Here is a 10,353-nt window from a genome sequence, read left to right on the forward strand (position 1 = left end):
ATATATATATATATATATTTTGGATAAAGTACTAAAATATGCATTAGGTTTTTTGGGAGTATCAATTTAGACTCCACGTACAAAATAGCATCAATGTAGGATTAACAATTACAAAATAGTACCAATTTAAACCTCAATAATGAACGTGACACGTCGTTTATATTACTCCATTAAGTTTCTGATTTCTCTCTCCATGTACCGTTAAAAAAACTTAACGGACTAATATGAATGAGGTATCACGTTCCGTTATTAAAACCTAAATTGATACTCTTTTATAAACTTTAAACCTACATTAGTGTTATTTTGTACGTGGAACTTGATACTCCCACAAAACCTTAAACCTATTTTAATACCTTGTCCCTTTTATTTATGACACTATCTTTCTCTTCTTACTAAACACTAAATAAGCGAGTTTGCTAAAATATTCACAAATAAAATACAATATTTCATCGACACCTAAGCATTAGCAATCCTAACAGTACTGTTTTGCAGGCGAGTAAAAGGGTTCACCAAGAAATCTACTGAACTATAATTTGCTTACACACTTAACTGCTCTTCTATTAATCAAACAATTACTCTGAAAGAAGAAAGAATATCAAATTCAGCAGAAAAATACAGTAATTTCTGGACAATATTATTAAAAAATGTACACCTGCAAAATTTTCGGAATCTCACAGAAAAGAGGAAGATGGTTTTCTCCTTTACTTGTGTATCTTTCTAAGAATTGATGTTTCCTGGGTGTCAGAATTTAAGAAAAAACAGAACTTCTGCCAATCAATTTGTCAAAATTCACTAAATAGTATACATTTCTTCTTTGGTACATTGACATGAATAGTCAAACAACATAAAAAATGAGGCATTGGAAAGTAATTCAACTCCTTTGATCATCTTGCCATACATACCAGAACATATCTGAAGCAGCTTCAGCAACTAGAGAAATTCAACTCCAGCGAGTCCCACCCCGTGCCTCACTTCTTCACTAATCTCAAAACATCACCCACGAGATGTAAGGAGCCAGTTACAAGGACCTGATGAATCAGTAGAAATTAAAACAATTATGAAACTGGTACCAAATAAAATTTGTGAGAAATGCCTTCAACACAAGCAACTGAGTTAAATTATTCTGCTGGCCTATGTTGCATGGAAACTCTTCATCATTAGCGTTCTGCATTTCGTGTCCATTTCCATTTCTGTTTCTTTTCCGTTTCCATTACTGTTTCCTAGCTAATTTTTTCTTAGAAAACACGTTTCCTGGTATCCGTTTCCGTTTCCGTTTCCGTTTCCATGCAACATAGCTGGTGGCTGAAAATGTACTGCTACATTGTGACCAAAGTTTACTTCGGTAAACCCATATTTTCAGGGACTGTTTTCAAGTGACAGAATTCATGTTCAATCAGGTGATATCTCAAAGGAGAAATCAGCAATATTATATAATCTCTTTATGAGAAGCCTCTTTGACCATTTTCATTAAGTAGGCATTTCATCTTTAACTAAGCAGCTTATAATATACACAACAGAAAACATCAGCTGGTGATTACCTGGACGCGAACAGATTGATTCTGTTGAACACTGTCCCTTAGCCATTTAATGGCCAACGGAAGAGAAGGAAAGACTGCACTGTTTTCACAAGTTCGGACACCATTTGCTAAATCATCTTTAACTTCTTCACAAACAGCATCCGAATTGTTTCCCTCCCCTCCTGTGATATCCATAATGTCATTATAGTTAGAACCCAAACCATGCAAAGAGCTTTCTAGTATGCAGGTATATTTAACTGATACCTCTACTGTCCCGTACAATCTTTTCCCATAATCTCTGCAAACTAAACTGAAATGACAAGTCAACTTGAGGGTCTGTAGGGGGTAAAGTTTGTGATCCGACCTTGTAATACACAGATACATTGGGAACAAAAAGCGCCTTCTTGAAGTAGACACCTAAAATATCAATTCTAATGTATATCAGCAAAAGCTTCACATAAATTCCATCAAATTAATACAGTAGCCTATTGATTGAAGAGACTAACAATTTTCCAACTCACAGTCAAATTTCATTATGCAGTATTACATCTAAAAGATACTGCTTACTCAAGTGATTACCATTTCTAGCACATGTTTTCATCAGCCGTGGAAGAAGTACTTGAGGATCCCGCACTGTCATACAATTGAACAGAAGTATCTGCTTGGATAAGAGCAAAACCTTGTGTCAGTATTACTCGAATTAAACTTATGTGCTTCATAATAACATCAAATTCATGATGTACAAGATCAAGCACATAGGAATAGATACAAAATGCAGTACTGGTCTAGGTACTTTAACATCATAAACAGTTTTCTATCTTATCATTTAACAGGTCAAATAGAATGTTTTTTATCATTATTTTCTTCTCTTTCTCATTAAATCCAAAACATTCTAGTTTAATTTAGTAAAATATTTCTACGTAGTAAAGGTCCATACTGTTCATTATAGTTTTGAGTGCCAGTAATATTCTCTCGGAAGATAGAACTATGAGCAGGTTCAAGCTAAGATATTAGTCTAAAAAGGGCTTTTTCGGGTCTGCTGATTTGACAAGAATTTGGTAACTGTAATGTGAAGGAAAATTTTACTTGAGTGAGTTATCTACCATTAGCACCCTTCTTTTTTATGCGTTTTCATTACTATCAAGTAAGACATACACGAGCTGTAACTAACAGAAAATTCCTCTTCCATTACATAAGCTGCTTAAGAACATCAATTAGAGAGATGTATTTTCTTTCATAAATAAGGCATTTAATTATTAGTCGAAAAGGAAGTCTCCTCTATTAAGTCACACATACATATGATAAAAAAATAACAATTTTTCACGATAAATTTCATAACGCCAGTCTTCATTAGTTAAGCTACACAGGGACAGCAAAGAAGGGGACGATTAAAATCCTCAAGGCTGCAGTGGCTATATTAGAGAGACAACAGCAGAGTTTTACTCTGTCATTTCAATTAGTTTCTGCCTAGATGCAAAGATAAAGTTAAGTTAAATACATAGCCTGTAATTATGTTACAATAAATCTGTAATTGAACTGAAAACATTAAAAAATAACAACTATGACCAACTGTTTTAGAAGAAAAAAGGACCATACTTGCATGCGATGCCTGATATGTAATGTGGAGTGGTGATTTTCTTATCTATACATCATAACTACCCACAAACTCTGCATGTAAATGTCCATATGATCCCTCAATTTATAAAGAAGCATATAATTTCAGCTGCCCAAAAGTATTTTTATCGGCTCAGCTTTCTGACTCCAGAAAAATTCCCCTCATCCTAGCATATCATCCCCAGACAATTTTAGGACCTTCTTTAAGAAAAATACGCCATCTGACTTCCCATCTTGCAACAAAAACCATCTAAAAAGACATCTATATTTGGCCAACATATCGATAGACCAATACTTGTCAATGGATTTTAACCTTGGTCAGGACCATCCATTAAATTGGCTTCTTCTCATGCAAAAGTATTATCCCCAGACAATTTTAGGACCTTCTTTAAGCAAAATACGCCATCTGACTTCCCATCTTGCAACAAAAACCATCTAAAAAGACATCTATATTTGGCCAACATATCGATAGACCAATACTTGTCAATGGATTTTAACCTTGGTCAGGACCATCCATTACATTGGCTTCTTCTCATGCAAAAGTATTAATTTCAAGTTCTATTTTGAATCTAAATTGAACACGTAACCAGGATATGTAAACAATGCCTAAGTTAACATATACCTGCGTGAAATTCTTCCTCGATCTATCACAGTGCTTCTCAACTAATGGAGACATGGACTCTAGATTTTTTTGTGAATTCAACATGTGTTGCTGGTTCTCATCTTTAATGGCAAGAGAAAACCATTTTGCACATACTTCCATGCTTTCAGGACTATGTGCGCCATCCAAATAAAACACAAGATCTCCATCACTTTCAGGGTTGATACATCTATCAGGAACAATTTGAGCCCGCCCTTGTAAGCAAGCTGTTGTCAGCCCCTTGATGAACTGTTCAGGTAGCGAGCTCTGTTACATGTAGACAACTTTTAGAAGGTAGTAACTAAGTAACAAATATAACATACAATGAAAAACAGGAATGGAACTTACAGATTGTTCCACATAGGAGGCTTCAAGGTGACCCGTCCTTTCAAGCCATTTAGAACATAATGCAACCGCAAGACCAGCATTAATAAACTGATGCTCACCCTCAAGTCCAAGTTTCAGACCATTCAGTAAGTTGGAATCTAATGGTTGTGCTACTTGAAGAGGTACCTGTAATTGGCAAGATTTTGTCAGTCATATATAGAAGGTTATAGTCCTTCCAGCCATACAAAAAGAACAAGTATTATTGTAAGTTCATATGGACCAATGAACTTCTATTAAGAAATCAGTGAGGATCTTTCTCTAGATAACAATGCACATGATCAAGGACTTGTTGAAGAAAGAGAAGATCTGTTTGTTATGAGACGAGCCTCAAAATTTTATGTACAAAGTTGACTGATTACAACCCCCGAACTCTTACTTCATCCTATATCCTTTACAATGAAGTTCAAATGCACACATGGCTTTGAGTTATGAAGCCAACTGATAAAAGCTTATCATTTGAAACTGTTCAACAGTTTATGAGTAGCCAACTGTCGACATTGAATTAGATTAAAACTTCATCAACCAGGAGAGCACATGGTTCATACAAAACTGAGTCTAGAACGTGATGAATGTTGAACCAGGCTTCCTAATCTGAAACTAGAGTTTGAGGCATGCACACTTTAACCACTATATATACTAGAACTAAATGGTGCACAAGTTGACAGTGCAACTTACATCTAACTTAGAAGCCTTCTCTTCAAGCACACGCATTGCTTCATCAGGTTGAGGCACTGTGAAGGCTGGGATATCATACTGCAAGAAGAACAGGGAGCAAAAAACTAGCAATGAATATTCAAACTGCATTAATTTAAGAAGCAATTGACATAAATTGTAAGCCAGAGGAGACATGACTACAAAAAACACCTTAAGAATTCCGGCCTTCTCCCCAGCAATTTCGCCAAGAGTATTTCCTGTAAGCCATTTAACAAAGTCAAAACTTCAAACTAAACAAGTTTTCAAGAGTATAAAAAACAAGATCTAGTAAGTGTACATAAACAAGAAATTTACATGCAGTGACAAATTTACATATGATGATATGAACAAATGGCATCATGAAGATGCTATTGACGCTTAGAAAACAAAATCCTGGTGGAGTACATGGAAGACTCTGGGTTCAGGACATAGTCATGCCCAAGCAGAAGACACTAAGTAGTGTTTATGCTTTTAGACAGATAATTAAATTAAAACCAATTACATGTTAAACTATTATGATCAGCAATTACCTAACTTACAGAAATAGAACACTAACCAAGAATCTCCATGTGATCATACCCAAGAGAAGATATACCACATACAATAGGGTTTTGAATCTGAAAGAGGAAGCCATGTAAACTGTGTCAGCTATTAATATGAAGTGGACCTTTAACTATAAGCTTTGGTTCAAACGGTTCCATGACATAAACTATGTTAGATACATTGCATTAAATCAATTCAGTATGATGTTTAATCTCTAAATTTTTGTCTCAAATAAAATTTTATTTGTACCACATTTGTTGCATCGAATTTTCCACCTAAACCAACCTCCAAGATGGCAACATCTACCTGAAATATAATATCAGTATTTTTTTAATTCTATTCATCATGAGATATAAAATTAATATGCAGGTAGTACCCTAATAGAGAGTAAGACTATTACTAAATTTGAAAATTACACAAACAAAACCTTCTCTGCTGCAAATATCTTGAAGGCAAGTAAGGCAAGAAAGCGAAAGTAAGTGGGCATTGGAATATCTTCAGAAGTTTTCTCCTGTTACACGCAGACGCAGAAGCTTAGAATTAAACACTTTGGAAATCTATGAAGTTATGAACTTCAAATTCTTTCCCAAGCCCAAAAGAATTGCTAACTTCGAATTTATCGTCCTGTCTGATCTTAGTAAAAAAGGTTTAACATATTCAATTCAGTTTTTTAGGTGAAGCCCAGTCCAAATGTGTGCACTGCATGTGTATAGTATTCTTAAGAATAAGAATGGGCACATGAATAGACACATCCAGTCCCTCATGAAATAGTAAAGTACATACACAATATCCTTCTATTAGCCAGATGATATTATAATTGATTGATTTAGACATTATATAAGCAAAGAACTAAATATAGTTATTCTACTTCTAAAAACCAGTAAAGAAAACTAAAGCAACTCTGTACAATATTGATTTTTACAGAGAACACATTGAGCTTAGTCAAGTTTCCCTGCAAAGTGAACTGACTGTTCTAATTTCATTCCAAAAGACAACTATAACATGGAGTAAATAGCATTCAATGCAACCAAGAACAGAAAATATACTTTCATTATAATCTCAATTTCCCATAATTTCTCAGTTTTTCTTAATGACTAACATCAACCTATTGCATCCATCCTTAAAATGTTGGGTACACTCTTAGAACAAGTATTGACTATCTTATCAATGTCATCCAATAAAATATCATCTTCATCATGAACAGATATTCAAAATGAGAATATAGAGACAAAATCACCTTTAGCCTATCAAAGCACCACCAGAAATATGCCAAAAATTTCTCCTCACAAATGTCCTCACTGCAAAACCAGAAAAGAACCTAAATATCCAAATTTATGATGTGATGTGCAATTATTTTAAATGCAAAAAGCTATTACTTGAGAAGTGAACCACAATTAGAAGTGGAATAGTGTGACAAAGTCGACAAATTTAGTCAAGAGATCAAAATAATGGAACTGAATTAAAAGAACAGTATAATGGTTTGGAGACCTATCTAATTCACGAGACCACTGTTGTTAGAATCTTACGAATCTCGATTCGAATGATTCGATTCAACTTTATTTTGAGCCGAATCTATAGGCGAATCTAAATTATAACAGAATCTTATGATTCCTGATTCGAATCATACGATTCGATTCGATTCAGCTTTATTTCGAGCCGGATCTTCATTACCATTCATCAAAAACTTAAACGACAGTAACTACTAAACGCACTCTCCTCCGGTCCCATTGTTATTTATTAAGTTATCAACTCAAACTAGCTCCGGTCCATCTTATCAAGTTGACAACAAGGCAAAAAAAAAAAAAAAAAAAAGTCAGAAATTCAAACTCTTCATCTCTACTAAGTTATTAAACAGAATCCTTGTGAATTAGTTTTATTAGGATTGCATTTGCATTGGATTTGAATTTAAAGTACTTGGTTAATATGATTTCTTTTTTTGACAGTAAAATTGCATTTCGAATATTTGATAATATTTTGAGTTCAACATGGTAAATATTCTATTTTTTATAACGTTATGAATTTTAACTGAATCTTAAGGTTCGGTTCGGTTCGGTTCGATTCACGAGTCGAATCTTGATTTGACAACTATGCAAGAGACAGAGAAAAAAAAGGATGCAAAAACTTATGATGTACTTATGTGTAGTTGATCTAATCATTCATTTTCATATTTCTGTAACTCACCCATCCAAGCGAAACCTTTCCCGAACATCAATGAGGTGAGGAGATGTGAAAAGTCCAGTTCGAAAACCACAGTTCCGTAAAATGGATTCTGTGAAAGTGCACGTTGATCCCTGCACCCAAGGGAAAATAGATATTAGGAAAAGAAAATTCCAATCAATACTTCTCCAGGCAAGAACAGTTAGAGGAAGTTTTGAATGCAGTCACTAAAGCACGGACTAAATGCATAAGCAACGAACAACAACTGATGTGCAAATACTGAAATGAGAGGAAAATTGATGGGCATAAGCTTTAAGCAGTATTTTGATATATTGGAATAATAATTTACAAGTGCCTTAAGAAGACATGCATTCAGAAAACAAACTAAGAAGATTAATCAGCAGCAGAAACTAAAACATAACTGGGCATATACACAATTGAAACATCCAAGATAAGAATCAGAACTAGAACTTAGTACCTTGCCTTTGGTACCAGCAACGTGGATGATCTTCATTTCTGATATTGCATGGTCCAAATCCAGTATCTAAAATGCATAAAGCTTTAAGAATTAATCAGCTCAAAAAGAAAAGAAAAAGAAAAGACATGTGCCGTAACTAGTAGACAAAAGAAAAGAAAGACCTTCAAATAATCGAAAAGCAAATCGAAGCAATCCCCTTTATTGCTCTTGTCTGCACGACTGCGTTTGGTTATCAAAGAAGATAAAGCCTCCATTGCTTCATCAAATGGAGTGAGTGTAGGCTTCGGAGATCCACTTTCACCTTCTGCCATCTATTCCGCTCAAAGTAGTGAGAAAAGGTTTCAATTTAACAAAAAGAAAGAAACAATTAAGAAAGGAAAAAGTGAAGTTGAAGTTATAGCAGTGGTTTTGGGTTTATAGTGCAAGAAGAAGAATGGAGCGAGGAAGATGACAATGGGATTGAGCTAGGAAGGTTCAACTTGATTGCTAAGCTTAACTACTCGGCAAATAGCAATTTTCCAAATCTGTTTCCTGTATTTGCAATACCCCCGAACTTAACCTAATTCACTTCCCGCAATTCACATCTCTGGCATCCTACTATACATGATAGAGCTCCAGGAGGCATAAGGAAAAACCAAAGAAATTGTTGAAAAACAAAACACTCTCCAGTCACAAGAATGACTGGATTATGTAGCTTTGTTACAGCTTTCAATCAACGCTGCACCGGGTTCTGTTCATCCACAGCCTAGTAAACGACAATTTGTCAGCTGGTCCAGAACTCCATTTGGATGGATAACAAAAAATCAATGTTGATACTAATGGCAGAACCAATGCTAGGGCCAGGAGGGGGAACGCAGGTATGGTTGCAACAAATTTCCTTGGAGAACAGATAATGTTCCTTTAAGCTTCTTAAGATTGCAGATTGAAAATTGGATAATTTCAAATCTCACTAAGCCAATTTGATAAATCAAATCCTCCAAAAGTTATACACAAACTCAATGGTAATTCTTATCCATCAATTTATGGCATAAGATTGAAATAGGAAATGAAATTGAGATAGTTTGTAAAATCAAAAGCATACCTTGAAATTGGTGGTTCAAGCTGGCGAGAGGTGAAGAAAAGAAGAGATCTTGATAAACATGTAACTTCTGTAAAACAAATGAAATGAAAAAGGTTTATGACAGTCATAAGACTTAAAAAATATTATTTGTTGTGATAGATAACACAATCATTTAGTTTTTAAAGGCCAAAGGCCCATCCAGCCCCTGAATTAGTTCCTCAAAGTCAATTAGTCTCTTACCTTTTAAAATGAGAAAATTACACAAAAATTCACCAATTTACAATTATAAACTAATAAAATCACTATTTGTAAATCTGATGGACAAGTAACCATTACTTTGTTTTTTCTACTAATAGATTAATTTTCTATCTCATCATCTAATGGTAAAAAAAATAAAGTAACCATAGCTTGCGCCTTTTAATCTATTTTAAGAACTAAAGTTTATAAATTAGAGGTCTAGAATATATTATTTAGGGTTTAGAAGATATGAATTGAAATTTAGAATTTTTAAATTAGGATGTAAAAACATACTTTATTTGTTATATATAGAAAATTCTGACATATTCAGAATTAAATTTGATAAAAGGGTTAATACACATATTTACCCTTGTGTTTTCTCGGAAAAACAGATTTGTCTTTAAATCAAATAAACCCACAAAACTATCCCTGAATTTTCCATAAACCTGCAATTATACCATAATCTGAAACGGCGATGACATCAAACCTTCTTATCTCTAGAAAAACTTCAGAAAAGAACAACCAATCACAAACAGAAAAAAATATGCACATTCAATTTCGATTAAAAGCAAGTTAGAAGAACAGATTGGTCAAAATTCATTTTCATAAAAGCTCAATCAACTTAATAAAATGGCGTCTAAACCTCCTAATTAATCCAAAAGCAATAGCAAAAGAAAACAATAAGAAACCAAATGAATTTTGATTGTCGTCATCCAATTTTTTTGGAGACAAGAAGGTTTGATGTTATCGTCATTTAGCAGCTCCGTCAGATTAGGGTAATTGCAGGTTTATGGAAAATTCAGAGATAGTTTTGTGGGTTTATTTGATTTAAGGGTAAATTTGTTTTTCCGCGAAAACACAGGAACAAATATGTATATTAACCCTTGATAATATGAGAATTGTCAAATGTATATACCACTTCCGTTAAATCAGAATGAGTTTGTTTCTTTTTTGAAAAGCAATGAGATTGTTTTTAAAATTAAAAATAGAAATAAATATAAGGAGACTCACTATAAAATAAAATAAA

At 33.9% G+C, this 10,353-nt stretch overlaps 1 protein-coding gene across 5 annotated transcripts; it reads right to left on the reverse strand.

Annotated features, from left to right (window-relative positions):
- Nucleotides 1-613: 613 nt before the first annotated feature.
- LOC136232696 (folylpolyglutamate synthase) lies at nt 614-9,230 on the reverse strand. 5 transcript variants are annotated; one of them, XM_066022060.1, is made up of 16 exons: nt 9,111-9,230; nt 8,191-8,340; nt 8,030-8,095; nt 7,576-7,685; nt 6,632-6,692; nt 5,822-5,905; nt 5,644-5,700; nt 5,408-5,468; nt 5,023-5,069; nt 4,834-4,911; nt 4,120-4,284; nt 3,754-4,038; nt 2,097-2,175; nt 1,782-1,934; nt 1,539-1,699; nt 614-1,028 (listed from the first exon to the last, which is right to left on the reverse strand). In XM_066022060.1, exons 2-16 carry the CDS (start codon nt 8,338-8,340, stop codon nt 969-971), a joined length of 1,617 nt encoding a protein of 538 aa, XP_065878132.1. In that variant the 5' UTR covers nt 9,111-9,230; the 3' UTR covers nt 614-968. The 5 variants fall into 5 exon arrangements, with proteins under 5 accessions (XP_065878132.1, XP_065878131.1, XP_065878133.1 ...); XM_066022059.1 differs by having other exon boundaries at nt 2,097-2,178; XM_066022061.1 differs by lacking the exon at nt 5,644-5,700 and having other exon boundaries at nt 2,097-2,178.
- Between the last annotated feature and the right edge of the window lie 1,123 nt (nt 9,231-10,353).

The sequence above is a fragment of the Euphorbia lathyris genome, chromosome 6 (genome assembly GCF_963576675.1).
Source record: "Euphorbia lathyris chromosome 6, ddEupLath1.1, whole genome shotgun sequence".
NCBI lineage: Eukaryota > Viridiplantae > Streptophyta > Magnoliopsida > Malpighiales > Euphorbiaceae > Euphorbia > Euphorbia lathyris.

What these genes read in the sequence shown, in the direction of transcription:
- LOC136232696 (XM_066022057.1), bottom strand. Translation starts at nt 8,340, where the DNA reads ATGGCAGAAGGTGAAAGTGGATCTCCGAAGCCTACACTCACTCCATTT. An exon ending in GGTGCTTTGATAGGCTAAAG is followed by an intron (nt 5,906 to 6,631) that starts GTGATTTTGTCT and finishes TGCGTGTAACAG; the next exon opens with GAGAAAACTTCTGAAGATAT. An exon ending in CGAGGAAGAATTTCACGCAG is followed by an intron (nt 2,179 to 3,753) that starts GTATATGTTAAC and finishes CTCTTATCCAAG; the next exon opens with CAGATACTTCTGTTCAATTG.